This window comes from Labeo rohita, unplaced genomic scaffold, assembly GCF_022985175.1.
Source record: "Labeo rohita strain BAU-BD-2019 unplaced genomic scaffold, IGBB_LRoh.1.0 scaffold_1019, whole genome shotgun sequence".
Lineage (NCBI taxonomy): Eukaryota > Metazoa > Chordata > Actinopteri > Cypriniformes > Cyprinidae > Labeo > Labeo rohita.
In genome coordinates, this window is record NW_026127141.1 from 11,338 (window position 1) to 29,239 (window position 17,902).

Here is a 17,902-nt window from a genome sequence, read left to right on the forward strand (position 1 = left end):
AATCGAAAGAGGCGTATGCTTGTATCTTTACAGAAGCAGCGCAGAGAGCTGCATCAGAAATGTGTGCGGCGCTACTGGTATAAACATAACATCAGCTGTTAGACGCCGCAGATGCGTGCAGCGTACACAGTCTAAGCAATAATATCAGAGAAAGCCCCTTATACTTGAGAACATGTATGAAGTGTTTCTTGGAGTTTATAATACATTGAAGAATGATCATATGACTTTTTACATGTGCCATGTGACCTGTAAATGTGAAAAAGCAGTTTCCATTGCAGTTTTGCGAAATATTCCTTTTTCGAATTGCATGAAAAACCACCTCATGCGAGCGTAAAAACTTTTTTGCGATATATGGGAGTTTTTGCGAAATTGACGCGTTTCCATTAGTCGTATTTTCACTTCGCAATTTAAATTTGCGCATCTTGAAGGGTAATGGAAACGTGCCTACTGTCGACAGAATAGGCTCGTTTGAGATGAGCAAAATCTGCGCAGAATTGATCACCAGTGATCACCGCAAGATGCATGCCGGTTAGAAATGTGTCCGAGTTACGTCCGCCTTGCTCTGATGTCATGCTGACGTGTGCCAAAAAACTCTCGCAACGGCGAGGCGGCTGTGTCGAATTGAGCAGTCGGGCGCAGTAGCTCTCCATCGACTGCGCTGACAAAAAGTACGCTGGGAAATGCCTGGATGACGACACAGCTTAAAGTTCATTGGTTCAGACAACCGTGATGTTACGCTCTCTTCTAAAATGTATTATTTTTTAATCTAATATCATGTGGTTATGTGTTTAAATTATGCATGAATATTCCCAAACAATATGCCAGTGCGATCTCTGAGAGATATATGATTGTTGTCATATTTCCATAAAAATCTAAAATACACGTTTATATTAAAGTAAAAATGGATGATAAATACACCTTTCTTATGGAATTAAATAGGAAGCACTTTGAGTGTCCTGTTCATCATATTTATTTTCATCTAAAAACAGCAGAGCTGAAATTATATCATGCTTATCAGCAACACAGCATGTGAGTGTGGTAAGGCGATATCCGCCTTGGATCTCGTAGGTATCTGTTCTACTTCAAGAGGTCAGAACTGTCCATCTTAACTTCACTTATTCCACTCCTCCCCTCCCTGCAACCGCCTACTCTCACCTACATTTCAGGCGAGGCGAGGCACATCTCAAACGAGCCTAATGTGTTTTATCATCTAGATCAGTGGTTTTCAAACTGGGAAGCACCCCTGCCCTGCACATTTTGTATGTCTCCCTCATCTAACACACCTGATTCAGCTCAACAGCTCATCAATAGAGGCTGCAGAGCATGAACTGGGTGTGTCTGATAAGGGAGACATACAAAATGTGCAGGGCGGGGGTGCCCCTAGATTGGAAAAAGGGTGTTGATAGCACACGCAACGTCCTCTACCTGAGAGGACAAAGTCAGCATGGAGAGAGGGAAAAAAACACCTTAAAGGGCAGCACGGCACATTAAAACTTCTTGAGAACGTACCGGGTGCGAGAGCAACGCATCAACTTCTGTTGTCTTCACGAGTCTCTGCCCGCCCGCACCTGCACTCGCCCATCAAGTATTTGCAGCGTTAAACAATGTTGATTTCTGGAATGCAATGGACAATCAGAGAATCCACTCACAGGTTGAAATGCTACTCACATGCAGCAGGCTATTGCTTTTAGTAAAAATATCAGTGGTTTGTGAATGTTGATGCTTTAATAACACATATTTTATCTGTAGTGTTTATGCTGGGATGTTAGGCAACACACAAACTTTAGTATTTTACGTAAATTTTGTGGATGTACAGAAAAAAGTAATGTAACTAGTAATGTAACTAATTACTTTAAAAAAATAATGTAATCAGAACAGTAATTTGATTACTTTTATAAGGAGTAATCAGTAATTTAATTACATTTTCAATTACTTGCCCAACAAGAGAGTAATAAAGAGGAACCGAATAAGAACAGAACTAAATTTTACCCAGTGCTGAACTACAAATCAACAGACGTCTACGTAATGCTGCTTTTATGAAAATAAACTAAAAGCACACAAACACATTTTACACATAACTTCTTAAAATCATTGATTTTATGAGTTTAATACATCTTTAAAACCAAAATATAAAATACATTTCCAAAAACACCCTCCAGGAGTAGCTGGTTTTTACCGGGCTTTCCGTGCAAGTTCTGTTAGGAATAAGTCAAACTGGATTCAGTGTGCGAGTACGTATACAGTTTATTGACAATAGTGGTAGGTACAAAGAAGAAGTGAAGCGTGAAGTGCACGAAGCTCCAGATGGCACAGGGACGCGAATGGGCAGCCGAACCTCCGGGGAGATTAATTCAGGAAACCGGAGCGAACAGGAAACAGGACCCAAGCGAAGGTTGCCGAAAGCAGAGCACTGGAACACAATCCTCACACTAAGACGGAAGACAACGATCTGACAACACAGGACGGAAACACAGGCATTAAATACAGAGCCTCAACAAGCAACAGCTGGCGTACAATCAAGTACTGGAAGCTGCGTCCCCTCTGCCTGGCGTCCAGAATACGATTTACCGAATAGGTGGGTTCCCCATCTACGAGACGCGGCGGTGGGGGAACTGGAGCTGGCGGAGAAGAGAGAAAAAAGCGCAGGGGTGCATCCTGTCGTCCGAGGCCGAATGCTGGGAAAGAACCGCACCTACCCTCACCTCCGACGCGTCGACCTCCACCACAAACTGACGTGTCGGGTCAGGGGCCACGAGGATGGGAGCCGAAACGAAGCGGCTCTTGAGTTTGGTAAACGCAGCCTCGGCTGCGCTAGACCACCTGAACGTCGTTTTGGTGGAGGTCAAGGTGGTCAGAGGCGAGGCTAGTTGGCTGAAATTGCGAATGAAACGTCGGTAAAAATTGGCGAACCCCAGAAACCTCTGCAGGGCCTTGCGAGACTCTGGAGTTGGCCAATCTACCACAGCCTTAACCTTGTCGGGATCCATGCGCACCCCCTCGGACGAGATGATGTACCCCAAAAACGGAACCGAGTGTGCATGGAAGACGCACTTCTCTGCCTTGAAAGCCCATTCTCTAGCAGCCTCTGGAGCACTGACGTGCTGAACATGTTCCTGGAGAGAAGAAGAAAATATCAATATGTCGTCCAGGTAGACATATATAAACTGATCAACCATATCTTTCAGCACATCATTAACGAGTGCCTGAAAAACCGCGGGGGAGTTGGACAGCCCGAAAGGCATGATACTCAAAGTGCCCCTGGGGGTATTAAATGCGGTCTTCCATTCATCCCCCTTCCTAATGCGGACCAAATGGTAGGTGTTGCTTAGATCCAACTTGGTAAAAATGGAAGCACCCTGCAACCGCTTGAAGGCTGAAGACATCAACGGCAAAGGATAGGTATTCTTTACCGTGATGTTGTTCAGCCCTCGGTAGTCAATGCAAGGTCGCAAGGAGCCATCCTTCTTACCCACGTAAAAAACCTTGCCCCAGCGGGAGAAGAGGAAGGACGGATGAACCCCGCTGCTAGAGAATCAGAAATATATTTCTCCATGGTCTCCCTCTTAGGAGCAGACAAAGAGTATAATTTGCCTTTCGGCGGAGACGTACCTGGCACTAGATCTATAGCACAGTCATAGGGACAATGTGGAGGAAGAGAAGCAGCCCTGGACTTACTGAACACTTCCTTCAGGTCACGGTACTCCTCAGACATGTTAGACAGGTTCACCGACTCATTCTGCAACAGAGAACAAGACACAGACGAACCAACAGACACAAGACAAGAGGCATAACAGGAGTCACTCCAAGCGGACACAGAATTGTGACCCCAGTCCACCCTGGGATTGTGCTGGACCAGCCAGGGATGGCCGAGGACGATTGGTGCCAGTGGAGAAGGAGTGAGCAGCAGGGTGATACTCTCTGAATGGTTACCAGATGTGACGAGGGTAACCGGTCCTGTGGTGTGGGTGATATCGGGGAGCGCTTGTCCATTAAGTGCATTAACAGTAATCTTGTGAGTGAGGGGAACAACAGGAATGTGAAGACGATGAGCGAGATCAAAGTCCATCAAGTGAAGTTACCTTCCGCTCCAGAATCCACCAGGGCCAGACAGTTGTGGAAAGCGGCTGCCCAGTCTAACCGGGAGGAGAGTCGTAGACAAGGACTTTTCCAGTAATACTCCGCCCGACAGTAACCTCGATTCTACTGTCGGGCTGTTCCTTTTACCGGACAGTTCAACAGAAAATGGCCGGCCGCACCACAGTAAATACAAAGTCCTTTAGCTCTCCGACGCTCTCTCTCCTCCCGGGAAAGCCGAGCTCTACCCACCTGCATGGGTTCATGGTCAAACGCGGGGCTGACCGTATTCGTGGAGGCAGCAACTGAACTGGCAGAGAAATCAGGCGCCAGGGTGTTCGAGCAAAGCTGACCACGCCGCTGTAACCTGGCGTCAACTCGCCAAATCAATGAGTCCATCCAGATCAGAGGGTAGGTCCAGAGTGAATATTTCCCTTTGAATACGATCAGCCAACCCATGCAGGAAGACGTCCCACTGCGCCTGCTCATTCCACTTGCACTCTGCCGCCAACGTGCGAAACTCGATTGAATAATCCGATACTGATCTGTTGCCTTGGCAAAGATCAGTGAGCATTCACGCCACCTCACGGCCCACCACCGCACGATCAAAGACGCGTTTCATCTCCTCGGAGAGTGCTAGGAACGAGGAACAGCAGGGATGTTGATTCTCCCACACCGCCGTGCCCCAAAGTGCCGCACGTCCGGACAGTAGCGTTAATACCAACGCCACTTTAGAAGACTCCGTAGCAAAAGTCCTAGGTTGCAATGAGAACATGGAGCATTTAGTTAAAAACGCTCTACACAGTTTAGGCTCACCAGCATATAGCTCAGGCGTGGGTAGGCATGGCTCCGGAAGATGTTCCGTGTTCGTGAGCGGGGGAGGAGACGGCGGTGTGGGTGGCGCAGCGGGCGACCTTAGTTGTTGCAGCTGCGAGGTGAGCTCGGACACCTGTACCACCAGAGCTTGCACAGCACGACCCATGTTGAGCAGATGTTCCTCCTGTTGGTCCATACAAGCGTTGTTGATCGATAGAAGCTCCTGGACGGTCGGTGTACTCGCGGAATCCATAATGTGGTCAGATCGTTCTGTTAGGAATAAGTCAAACTGGATTCAGTGTGCGAGTACGTATACAGTTTATTGACAATAGTGGTAGGTACAAAGAAGAAGTGAAGCGTGAAGTGCACGAAGCTCCAGATGGCACAGGGAAGCGAATGGGCAGCCGAACCTCCAGGGAGATTAATCCAGGAATTCGGAGCGAACAGGAAACAGGACCCAAGTGAAGGTTGCCGAAAGCAGAGCACTGGAACACAATCCTCACACTAAGACGGAAGACAACGATCTGACAACACAGGCCGGAAACACAGGAGTTAAATACAGAGCCTCAACAAGCAACAGCTGGCGTACAATCAAGGTAACGCTGCCACGCCCACAAACACTTCAGACACACACACACACACAGAGAGCAAGACTGAGTCCGTGAACCCATGAACCATAAATCCAAATAATGTGAATAAATGCAATGTCATTCTCTTTTAACAAAACAAATACTTGTGCTTCATACCCAAATGTCCATAAGGGTGATTCAGTGTCTGACCTAATGCTTTTTCGGATGTTGTGAAAAACCTCCCTAGTCACTCTTTTATCATTAAACATGCACATTTAACTATTATGTTCATGTTTCTACATACTTTTGTAACTGACAATGGAAGTAAAACTCTAAATCCAATTCTTCACAACAACCTGAACATAGATTTTCTAGCTGGAGTCTTCAGAGTCTTTTCTATCTACAGCTGAAAAAAAGAGAGACCAGAATTAAATTGTAAAACATTGTTTCTGTTTAATTAAATAAATTAATTTATTTAAAATAAACTGAAACATTACTGAGGTTTGGCAGTGAAATATTCTTGGATCTGCAGCATCCTGAAACACAGAATGGCATTATTATAATGTCTTTAAAATCAATACAAATACTGCAAATATAAACAGTTTCATGTAACAATGAAGTTATTGTCATTTGAGGAGAAATGATTAATGTTACTTGGCAGTGGTAACTGCAGTGTGTTCTGGGTAACAGTGTTCTGATCAGTGTCCTCTCTCTCCATGGCTAAAACAAATTTTAATTTTAAAACTTTAATTTAAAAAAAAATTTTTTTTTAAAAAAAGGATATGTATCTGAACTCACCAAAATTAGGCAGGGAGATGTTTTTAGAGCCCATTGCCCCTAGAAAAGTCATTGCAGAACATGTTTAAGACTCTGAGTAGGAGATGACGAATTCAGATAAATGAATTTAGATGTTCTGACCTCGAGCTGCTGTAGGAGCTGCTGCTGGAGTCTCTTTAGCCTCACAAAGACTTTGAGTTTCATGAAGCTCCTCAGCTGAAACACACAGAGAAAAGAAACATTAATGAAACAGGTCAGAAAAACATCTGAACACACGTTTGAAGCAGCGTCCGTTGTGTGTATTAGCTCAGGACCTACTCTGAACCTCCTCCGTATTGTCATCTGCTGTGTTTTCCTCATCTGAAGAATCATTTAAAGCAGCAGCCAAACCTGCGTGTGTTTCTGCTCCTGATGGAGGGTTCAAAAGAAATAAAGTGGTTGATTAGTGTAGATGGTTATTGAACATGTTAATGCATTTTATCATGGACACAGTGAGGCTGTACAGTGATAGTAAACCTATAGGCTAGTAAATGTATAGGCTTTTAATTTCAATTATTATGGGGCTTTTTAACAATTTAGACTCACTTATTTCTTCCAAAAATGCTGGTTCTGTTTGTGCTGTATGATAGATGAATAGCCCACCTGAAATAATAAATATTAACACAGATTCAGTCTGATCTCATCTCACTTTAGTTTTTTCATTAGGATGATCTTTGTCAAGATTTAGTAGTAACCAATCTCTAACTGTTTTTAGTATTAAAAGAGAACTACACTTCCAAAATAACAGTTTACAAATAATTTACTAACCCCCTTGTCATCCAAGATCTTCATGTCTTTCTGTCTTCAGTCGTGAAGAAATTATGGTTTTTGAGGAAAGCATTTCAGGATTTTTCTCCATATAATGGACTTCATTGGTGCCCCGATTTTGAACTTCCGAAATGCAGTTTAAATGCAGCTTCAAAGGGCTCTAAACAATCCCAGACAAGGAAGAAGGGTCTTATCAGGGAAACGATCTGTCATTTTTTCAAAAAATAAAAATGTGTATACTTTTTAAGCACAAAAGCTCGGAATGTGCGTCCACAACGCCACAAATTAGTGATGGGTTGTTCTTGAACAATTCCTTCATTTTGAACGAATGTGACTAGGGAAGAACGAGTCATCTTGGGGAGTGATTCGTTCAGTCGCGCATGCGCACCATCCTATTAGGTTCTTTACTGGAATTAGTTCACCTGTTTCGAGTCTTCGGATTTTTCGAGTCGTTTATTCATCTTATGGGGCTGTCACGTCATAAACGACGACTCGAACCCAAAGACTGGAGAGATTAAGTGTGTTAGATTTAACGCAGCGCTGCGCAGCTCGATCAAATTCTGACTTGAAGCAGTGCATGCCGGTTAGAAATTTTGTCCGACTTGAGGCGGCGCCGACGCCTCGTGACTGTCACGTGTGCCATCAAAGTACCACAATAGCGATTCGAGAGCAGCCGACTGACTCAGCCGGCAGTTTCTTCAGAGCGGCTGCAGGAGCTCTGATGACCACATGGCTGTTTCACGATTGGCAAGATTCACCGCATGACAACGATCACGTGTGTTTTGGGTTCATTCTAACATCCTCAAGACCGATAATGCTGACAAATCTGTGTTTTTAGAACAATAAAAGTGTTTTTACTGTAGTCGCAATGTTATATTGAACCAGATTTATCATAAAACACTGATAAAAGCATAAATAACCCCACTTTATTAGTATTTAAATAGTATATGTTTATTATTATTCTTGTTCAGATGGCGCTGTATTAAGCAGTATATTAAACGTGTTTCTGTTGCTCATGAAAACGCTTTTGAAAAGTATTTGTATTTGATAAATATTGCATTTAATTCACTTCATCTGTGATAGTGCATGCAAACACCGCGAGAGCTTCACTAACGAGAGTAGAAAGTGTCCGTCTTGACAGCTCCGTTTTCAACTCCGCCCGCGACTGCTCTCAGCTACTCTCGTTGATCGCCGTCTGTAGCCGTAGATAAAGTCGAACACACCTATTAACTAATCAATTATTTTTCTGGCTCACACTGCATTGGTTGAGCTTATGGGGCTGTCACATGATGAACGAACGACTCAAACCCGAAAACTTGTCAGATAAGAGGTGAGGTGAGCTAATCATAGACTAAAGATCCAGATAAACAATGAATGAATCTTTTCTGTTTCTTATAGCATTATAGTTTTGTCTTGTTTGTAGTGCGATCAACATTTGTGTAAGCAGTAGATGTGTTAGGGAAGTAACGTACGAATTTAATATATTTTGCTAAAATGAATGAAATGACTCGAAAAAAAATTGTTCATTTTGCTGAACCAGACTCAAAGGTCCGAGTCGGTAAAATGATCCGAACTTCCCATCACTACTATGAATCATGTCTAAGTTCATCGTCTGTGTACTTCGGCTCAAGGTAGAGTATGGTGAAAAACTCCATCTTATTTTCTCCTACAACTTCAGAATCGTCTGACATCGTTGTATCTTTTTGTAAACAGCGTTTGACTTATTTGCACTTTCTTAGTCTTTGCGCGTTCGCTTTGTAAATACTGGGTCTGTAGTTTGGCCTACGTTCTGCATGACCTGTCAACGTGATTCAATACGTAGCCTTGTGAACATGCATCCCAGAGCCTGTGCTACACAAGTTTTGTGCTTAAAAAACAGTGTACAAATTTTTATTTTCCGAAAAAAAATGACAGATCGATTCACTAGATAAGACCCTTCTTCCTCAGCTGGGATCATTTAGAGCCCTTTGAAGCTGCATTTAAACTACATTTTGGAAATTAAAAATCGGGGCACCATTGAAGTCCATTATATGGAGAAAAATCCTGAAATGCTTTCCTCAGAAACCATAATTTCTTCACGACTGAAGACAGGAAGACATGGACATCTTGGATGACAATGGGGTGAGTAAATTATTTGTGAATTGTTGTTCTGGAAGTGGAGTTTTCTTTTAATGTCAGTGAAATGACCACAGTCAGGGGCGTCGCTAGTGGAAGGAAAAGGGTCCAGAGGTCTGTGGGACCTAGTGATGTGTCGTTCGCGAACGAGCCGGCTCTAAGAGCCGATTCTTTGTAGCGAACGAGAAGAGCCGACTCCCGTCGGGAAGAGCCGAATCTTCTGCCGTAAGTAGGGGCGGGGCTTCATTTGGGAACACCATGCGGCTAATCACATGGGAGGACCCACTAGGATCAGTCGTACCATTATGTGAAAGTAGGAAAGGGGGCGCATGCCAGGTGAGGTACACAGGTACAGGCGAGGTACACAGAGCGACAGAGAGAGGCGGGGGAGACGGCATTAAATGCGAGTCCAGATGCGCCTGGTTAAGGTAATGGTAGGAAGACTCTGCATTGTTGCAACATTGGTGCCCTCAGAGAGTCTTCTCAAAAACAGGATAAATAATTACAGAGAGGAGAAATCGGATCAGCCCATCCAAGCTGAGGCATCTGATATTTCTCAATGCCAACCTGCACTAAAGACAAAAGTGTTTTGTTATATGCACTACCGTTCAAAAGTTTGGGGTCAGTAAGACTTGTAATAGTCTTTAAAGAAGTCTCTTATGCTCATCAAGGCTGCATTTATTTGATTAAAAATATAGAAAAAAAAACAGTAATATTGCAAAATGTTTTTACAATATAAAATAATGTTTTTTATTTTAACATAATTTAAAATAGAATTTATTCCTGTGATGAAAAGCTGAATTTTTATCAGCTGGTACTCCAGTCTTAAGTGTCACATGATCCTTCAGAAATCATTCTAATGTGCAGATTTATTATTAGAATGATCAATGTTGGATAATATAAACAGTTGTGCTGCCAAATATTTTTTGGAACCTGTGATTTTTTTTTTTTTTTTTCAGGATTCTTTCATGAATAACAAGTTTAAAAAGTACAGTGTTTATTCAAAATATAAATATTTTATAACAATGTAAATTATTTATTATTAACTTTTAATAAACTTTTAATTATTAACTTAATACATCCTTGGTGAATAACAGTATTAATTTCTTAAAAAAAAAAAAAAGAAACAATAAAAATGTACTGACCCAAACTTTTGAATGGTAGTGTATGTTTATTATATATGTTAAGACTTTTCCCTTTATTTAGGTTATTTGATTTGTTTGCTGTGGTTGTGTTCAATTGTTCAATTAAAGTTTTATTAAAATGTTAAATAATAGTAACTGTGTATTTTTTTTATGAAAAATAAGGAATTAAAAAGTTGCTTACCAATACACAAAACATTTACAATTGATAAATTGGGCTAAAATAGAAGGTTCTGAGTGATACTAAATACAGAGCCATTTGGGAGCCGTAAGAGCCGGCTCTTTTAAGGGAGCCGAGCCAAAAGAGCCGAATCTTTGGAAAGAGCCGAACTTCCCATCACTAGTGGGACCCGCGATCGCACAACGCAAAAACATGCTATTAAGCACTGTCAAGAGCATGCCAAACCAACAGGTGGCGATATAACCCAAACCATAATGGGAGAATCTTTTTGAAGCTTCCAATCAATTTAACCAATTGCTTTGCAAAATGATTCACTGTTTCGACACAAATGATTCGCAAATGTTTAGAAGCTTAACGAAGCAGTGTTACAAAAGCAGCACTCACTACTGTAAAACCATGTTGGCCAATCGGAAGCCTAAAAAAAGTGCGCACTCCGATGTCACAATGTGATGTGGATAAACGGCCAAACCGCATAGAAAAAGCTGTGGTTTTGAAAATGCCTGTGTTGGGCCTAAGGGTTTAAATACAAAGGGGATGATTACCAGAACAGAAACAGGGGCGTGGAACTAATTATAAACCAAGGAGACTACCTAGGACGAAACAAAACACAGAAACTCAACCAAAAAACCCTGACACATAATCTTAAAAGTTTGTTTTTAATAAAACTTCAGTTAAAACGAACATCTGTTACACTGTTAGCAATACTGAAGTATAAATGTCTTGACTTGTAAACAGCTACCCAACAAACATGAGACGTCCACCCGACGTGCAGATCATGTCTATATTCCGACAAAGACGTTGAAATGACGTCGTTTGGACTACTTTTGCTCAGTGGGTAGTGCAACATAGTTGATTAATGCATTTTGTCATTTACACCGTGAGGCTGTACAGTGACACTAAATTTAAATATTTTAAATGAAGAGGCTTTTTTTTTTTTTTTTTTTTTTTTTTTTAAAGCATTTTTTACATGCACTGAAACTTCTAGCAGACATGCCTTCAAAAGTCCTAGCCTCATGTCTGGAAAATTACCTGATGATTTTTTTGAAGTTGAATGAAGTTACAATGAAGTTGTTCATTGTAATATTAATAAATGTCAATGTTTAAATTTAAGGGCATTGCTGATACTTTTGTATGAAAATATGCCAGCACTCTGGGTATCTTAAATAGTACTCTAAATCATAACGTCACTCATTCATGTACCTAATTTAGCCAAAAACAAAAGTTTTTTTGAAAAATCAAACATGGGCTTGTCGAGTTAAGATCCTGCCTTGACATCACTGGAAAGTTTGTAGTTCGGTTGGATATGTCAAAAACAAGTAAGTAAAGCGATACACAAGTTTTTTAAGAGAGAGAGAGCGCGACAAAAAGAATGAGAGAGAGCGCGCACTTTTGTTGCGTGATCTTTATTGATGTTCGCTTACTTAGCACACGCATCATTTGAATTAAAACAAATTCGTAAATATGAAACAAAAGTTATAGAGGCATTCACTATAAACATCATTTATTTCCAACCTTAAGCAGACACGACTGTACGACAAAAGTGAAAGCAGCCTGTATGAAATGCGCTAGGCTGTACTGTACTTGAGCGCGTTGCGCATGTTTTGCTTGCTTTTCTGTGTTTCTGCATTTCTGCATTATTAAATCTCTTTAGATTATAGCCCAAATAGCAGCATGTTTCAGATGGAAAAAAACCGCGGCTTATATTTCTGAAAATATTAGAGTTAGGAGATTCATAACGAGTGATTTCCAGCATTATTACAACAAAACGCGCGATTACAGTTCTGAGCCGCTGCAATGGAGCAGTTTAATGCTATTAAATTAAAGACGATGTACCATAGAGCAAAACAAAAAAACAAACAAAAAAAAAATATATTGAACTCAAAGTAACAAAACACATTTTAATGGGCATTATTAAGTGTACAAATAAAAATAACTACGGGATATATAGTCAAACCAAAAATTATTCAGACACCAGATATACACCACCTAATTTTTGATATATTTTGTTTTTACTAGTGGGTCCAGGACACAGTTTATGATAATGTGATAATGTAAAAAATGTCTGATAATGTAAGAAAAGGTATCTGAATAAATTTTGATTTGACTGTATCTATTTGATAAATGAAATTAACCAACTAACATTATACATATTCTTTTAGGTTCTGTACCCAATATTTTACAAATTTACTTGTAAATTTTAAAATATCGGTACTCGGAATCGGCAAGTACCAAAAATAAAAGTATCGGTATCGGGCGAGTACTGGACAAAGTGGTATCGGCACATCCCTAGTTTTAATGGTAAATTTTGAAAGAGTTTTTTAAAAGTTGTCCATTGTAATATTAATAAATGTATTAATAAATTTCATTTTTTTTTATTTAATTTAAGGACATTGTTGTTGCTTTTGTATGCAATTTTTCTAAAATTAAAAAGACAATTCTGGGTGAAAGTATGGTAAATAATGAATTATTACATTACATAATCTTAAATAGTAGGCTACTATAAATCATAATGTCACTCGTTCATACCTAGTTTAACTAAAAACAAAAGTTATTTTGAAAAAGAAAACAAAATTTAACGAAAAACAAACGTTAGTTTGGGTTTTAATGAGTACATTTTGAAAAAGTTTGACTTACCATAATCTGGATCTTCCCAAGAACCTGTGTAAAGATTTAATAAGTATGAAAAGACAGAAAAATCCATTTAATCCAAACACTTCAATTAAAATTAACATTTACACATTGAGGCTGTAGAGTGATTGAATTGAATGTTTTGTAAACAGTTAGTGCAACATAGTTGATTAATGCATTTTGTCATTTACACAGTGAGGCTGTACAGTGACACTACATTTAAATATTTTAAATGAAGAGGCTTTTAAAAAAAAAAAAAAACATTTCTTACATGCACTGAAACTTCTAGCAGACATGCCTTCCTCCCCACTGTTCTTCAAAAGGCCCATGTCTGGAAAATTACCTGATTTTTTTTTAAAAGTTGTAATATTAATAAATGTCAGTGTTTAAATTTAAGGACATTGCTGATACTTTTGTATGAAAACATGCCATCACTCTGGGTGGAAGTATGGAAAATAAAAAACTATTACATTACATAATCTTAAATAGTACTCTAAATCATAACGTCACTCATTCATGTACCTAATTTAGCCAAAAATAAAAGTTATTTTGAAAAATCAAACAAAATTGAACCGAAAACAAAAGTTAGTTTGGGTTTTAATGGTAAATTTTGAAAGAGTTCGAATTTTTTAAAAGTTGTCCATTGTAATATTAATAAATGTATTAATAAATTTCAATTATTTAATTCAAGGACATTGTTGTTACTTTTGTATGCAATTTTTCTAAAATAAAAAGACAATTCTGGATGAAAGTATGGTAAATAATGAATTATTACATTACATAATCTTAAATAGTAGGCTACTATAAATCATAACATCACTCGTTCATACCTAGTTTAACTAAAAACAAAAGTTATTTTGAAAAAGAAAACTAAATTTAACGAAAAACAAACGTTAGTTTGGGTTTTAATGAGTACATTTTGAAAAAGTTTGACTTACCATAATCTGGATCTTCACAAGAACCTGTGTAAAGATTTAATAAGTATGAAAAGACAGAAAAATCCATCTAATCCAAACACTTCAATTAAAATGAACATTTACACACTGAGGCTGTACAGTGATATTGAATTGAATGCAGAAGTTTTTTTTTTAATCATTTCATGTTCTGTCTGTTTTAGCAGACTCAGACCTCAAAAGGTTCTGATGATATCTCTACTGGTAGACAAAAACATAATGTCACTCAATTACTCAACCCAATTTAGCCAAAAACAAAAGTTTGTGTTTTAATGGGTAAATTTTGAAAAAGACTTACTAGATTCTGAAAATATAACTGGAAATCTGTGTAAAGATTAAATAAGTATGAAAAGACAGCACTAATAATTTATTCCACCATAATCTAAAAAGTTTATTTTCAATTCACAACACTGCTTTAAAAAAACAAAAACCTAACTATACTGATAAATGTCTTGCTTCATAAAGAGCTACTGCAACAGAGCAGATAATCAGACATACTCCTACTGAAAAAAAAACATTACTTTGAACAAATACTCAAGAATTCAATGATTGTTCTGAATCTTACTGAAAAACCAGCAGATTTTATTAACACTAAAATATCTCTAAGATCAAAATCTTAAAGAAATGGACTCACCTGACTAACAGTTGGGATGAACTCAGCGACAGTACTAAATAATACAGTTTAATGATTACAGGTCTGTCTTCTGATTCACAGCATGTCTGATTATATGAGTATTGCAGAAATGTGTTTATATCGTGTTGTGCTTTTGAGAAGACTCACCCGATCCTTTCACTAATTGTGTTTGTGTCTTCAGAGATTCTGAAACTTCAAACATTAACAGTCATTCTCCTCTTCTATCAATCATCCTACTGAAACTTTAAAGGACTTGAAGAAATAATACTCACTTCGATATTTACCACATGTTCTCAACAGATAAAAAACAAGAAGAATGATGGCAAGAACAACTAAAGCAACTACAACTCCAATGATCACCGGCAGTAGGACATTCACTTCATCTGTCACAACAAAAACAAACTGTTTTAATTTAATTATAATATTTGCAAAATCAAATGTAACACTATTAATTAAGTGATTTTATGAAACCATAGACTGAGACCAGACATCATCATCATTGTTACCCCAGCTGACAATGAGTGGTTCAGTCAGAGTCTGGTGCTTCACCACACACTGATAGTGAGATCTTTCAGACGACAGGATCTTCAGGCTCTTCATCAGCTGAAAGGATCCGTCTGCGTTTGGTCTGATTCCACTTGAGTTCAGCTGCCCATCAGGTAATGACATCTGATTGTGTCTGATCTCCATCTGTACATGTTTAGGGAAGAAGCCTGTGGCCAAACACACCAGAACCTGCTGCTCTGATGATCCAGACGCTTTTACAGAAGAGTAAACCTCAGGACGAGCTGCAGGATAGACAGAACCAATTCATTCAAATAATAAACTAGCATGAAAAAAGTGAAATAATAATCCTGTAGATTCTTATGTGAACTATAAGTGAGATGAACTCACCTGCCGTGATGAATTTTCTCTCTCGTTGACGGTCAATGAAGCTAGTTAACGTTTCCACACATCTCCTCTCCAGGCTGGAAACTGATTCATTCCAGTGCATAGAGAGGTCAAAGGTCAAGTTCTCTCCATCATAGGCGTATTCATCAGTGCCTTGAAGAAATGTTACTGAACCATTAGGGAGACGTTCAACTGCACAGCCGTGTCTCCACTGAAGAACATGAAGATCTAAAGAAAAACATACGCACACTAAATTTAAAATATTTTAAATTTAAAGCAAGAATATGCAAGGTTTTTTTATGGAAGCCCATTTCTGCCACTGAATTAAAAAAAAAAAAGGTTATTGCGACTTATTATCTCACAATTCTGACTTTTTTCTCAGAATTGTGAGATATAAACTCACAATTGCGAGTTAATAAGTCAAAATTGTGAGATATAACTCGCAATTCTGTGAATATATCAGTCTTTTTTTCTCCTCAGAACTGGACTTGTATCTCATAATTCTGAGAAAAAAGTCAGAATTGCGAGTTTATATGACAATTCTGAGAAAAATAAGTCAGATTTGCAAGATTGCAAAATTGCAAGAAAAAAAATAAGAATTGTGAGATAAAAGGCCGCAGTTACCTTTTTTATTTCTATTCAGTGGCGGAAGTGGGCTTCCATATTTTTTTAACCTTGAAATATTAGTCTAAAAATCATTCTGATGGTTCACTGACATATAAGGCAAATGATTTTTGTTTCTATCTAATTAGCTGATATGTTTACGACAGTTAATTGAAAGTTCAATTAACTGCCAAACAAACTAGTGTTTATATTTATTTTTAAATATATTTATTTAATGTTATTGTTTTAATGCACAGTGCTGCTAATTTTATTAGTTGGTTATGGTGAAATGATTTCAGTGATGTATGAGTACTTATTGAACATTTCCAGCACATTTTAACATTACTGTAATAATTTTGATCACTATAATCATGATATCTTACTATTTTAACACTTCCATAGCCAATCTTTATCAGAAATAAAAATCATTTGTGACCCTGGAGCAGAAAAAAAAAAAAAAAAAGATTAAATCAAAAGTGTCCATTTTCTGAAATTGAGATTTATGATATATTTACGGTAGGAAATTTACAAAATATCTACATGGAACATGATCTTTACTTAATATTCAAATGATTTTTGGCATAAAAGAAAAATCAATAATTTTGACCCATGTACTTTTGGCTATTGCTACAAATATACCCATGCTACTTAAGACTTATTTTGTGGTCCAGGGTCACATTTGTGCATTCCTCAGTTTTATCAAATTCCTGCTTGTCCCCTTACCTGTGTCTTTTCTCAGTGTGTTGAGGTTGATTTCAAGCCATTGTTGTTTATAATTCAACTCATCACTATCATTTCTGAACAGACTCTTAGACTCCTCACACAACTGTGTCAAGAAATCTGCTTTATCCACACTGTTACAGAAACTCATCTGTATGTCACTGAGTTCGATTGAGCTGTAAAATTCATAACTGTCTCGAGAGGTCAGAGATTTCTCTATGACGCTATATGTGTAGTAAAGAGAACATATTTCTGAAATGAGGAAGAGAAACATGTTACAACATAAAAAAAGGAAAATCACCATGCAGCAGTGTAACAGATATATGTCCAAAGTTTAGGCCTAAACCTGAGCAATTCAAAGGTAAAAGTAGCTTTTCTTTAAAAGTAGCTGTAAATCTTTACAGTATAATACAGAACGTAAGAATATGGGGACAAGCTGAGTCAAACTTCTTACCACTTAGAGAGGGGAAGATAGACGAAATCAAAAGGAGTACTGTGACTGAGGCCATGCTTTTTTCGGTTTCAGAATGAAACTACAAAACCTACAGCGTATCCTGTGACTAATGCTGCATTCACGCCGTATCCTGTTTACCGTAATTTTGAAATGACAACATGTGATGTTCTACTCCAGCTGTTCTCAGTCTCTGAATTATGCATGATTTTCTATGGCAACACTATCAACGCCTAAACCGAGCCTATGTTGGTCAGGTAGTACAAGTCGTAGCTCTTAGAAGACTCCCAGTTGGCAAGTTGTAATTTCGAGTTCTACGAGGACGTGAACGCTTTTTTACAAATTGAAATCTCGTAATTCCGATAGGGTGTGAATGCACCTTAATTCTAATGATGAGATTTTCTAAATGTGTTGCTGTGTAACGGTCTGCCTACCCCTGATATGAACTTTGCTGTCATTATTGAAAACTAAGATTGAAACATTATGCTAAACATTCTTTGTACACTAATTCACAACAGAACAGGGTGAAATCAATTTACAT

At 38.6% G+C, this 17,902-nt stretch overlaps 1 protein-coding gene across 3 annotated transcripts; it reads right to left on the reverse strand.

The window, feature by feature from the left end:
• Positions 1 to 2,203: 2,203 nt before the first annotated feature.
• LOC127157234 (patr class I histocompatibility antigen, B-2 alpha chain) lies at positions 2,204 to 17,431 on the reverse strand. Of its 3 annotated transcripts, none has more exons than XR_007825870.1 (19): positions 17,365 to 17,431; positions 16,914 to 17,162; positions 15,591 to 15,815; positions 15,203 to 15,484; positions 14,969 to 15,079; positions 14,844 to 14,888; positions 14,697 to 14,730; positions 14,361 to 14,386; positions 14,048 to 14,071; positions 13,381 to 13,452; positions 13,116 to 13,139; positions 6,822 to 6,878; positions 6,555 to 6,644; positions 6,378 to 6,452; positions 6,258 to 6,296; positions 6,114 to 6,179; positions 5,957 to 5,995; positions 3,676 to 5,865; positions 2,204 to 2,449 (listed from the first exon to the last, which is right to left on the reverse strand). XR_007825870.1 is itself a non-coding variant. In XM_051100472.1 (19 exons), the coding sequence occupies exons 1-18, from the start codon at positions 17,417 to 17,419 to the stop codon at positions 5,831 to 5,833; spliced, it is 1,548 nt and encodes a 515-aa protein (XP_050956429.1). In that variant the 5' UTR covers positions 17,420 to 17,431; the 3' UTR covers positions 2,204 to 2,449; positions 5,816 to 5,830. The 3 variants fall into 3 exon arrangements, 2 of the variants coding, with proteins under 2 accessions (XP_050956429.1, XP_050956428.1); XM_051100472.1 differs by having other exon boundaries at positions 5,816 to 5,865; XM_051100471.1 differs by lacking the exon at positions 2,204 to 2,449 and having other exon boundaries at positions 5,376 to 5,414; positions 5,816 to 5,865.
• Positions 17,432 to 17,902: the final 471 nt, after the last annotated feature.

Coding starts and splice junctions, on each gene's coding strand:
- LOC127157234 (XM_051100472.1), bottom strand. CDS start 17,419: ATGGCCTCAGTCACAGTACTCCTTTTGATTTCGTCTATCTTCCCCTCT. Junction 17,163..17,364: donor TATCTTCCCCTCTCTAAGTG/GTAAGAAGTTTG, acceptor TCCTCATTTCAG/AAATATGTTCTCTTTACTAC. Junction 5,996..6,113: donor ACTGCAGTTACCACTGCCAA/GTAACATTAATC, acceptor TCTGTGTTTCAG/GATGCTGCAGATCCAAGAAT.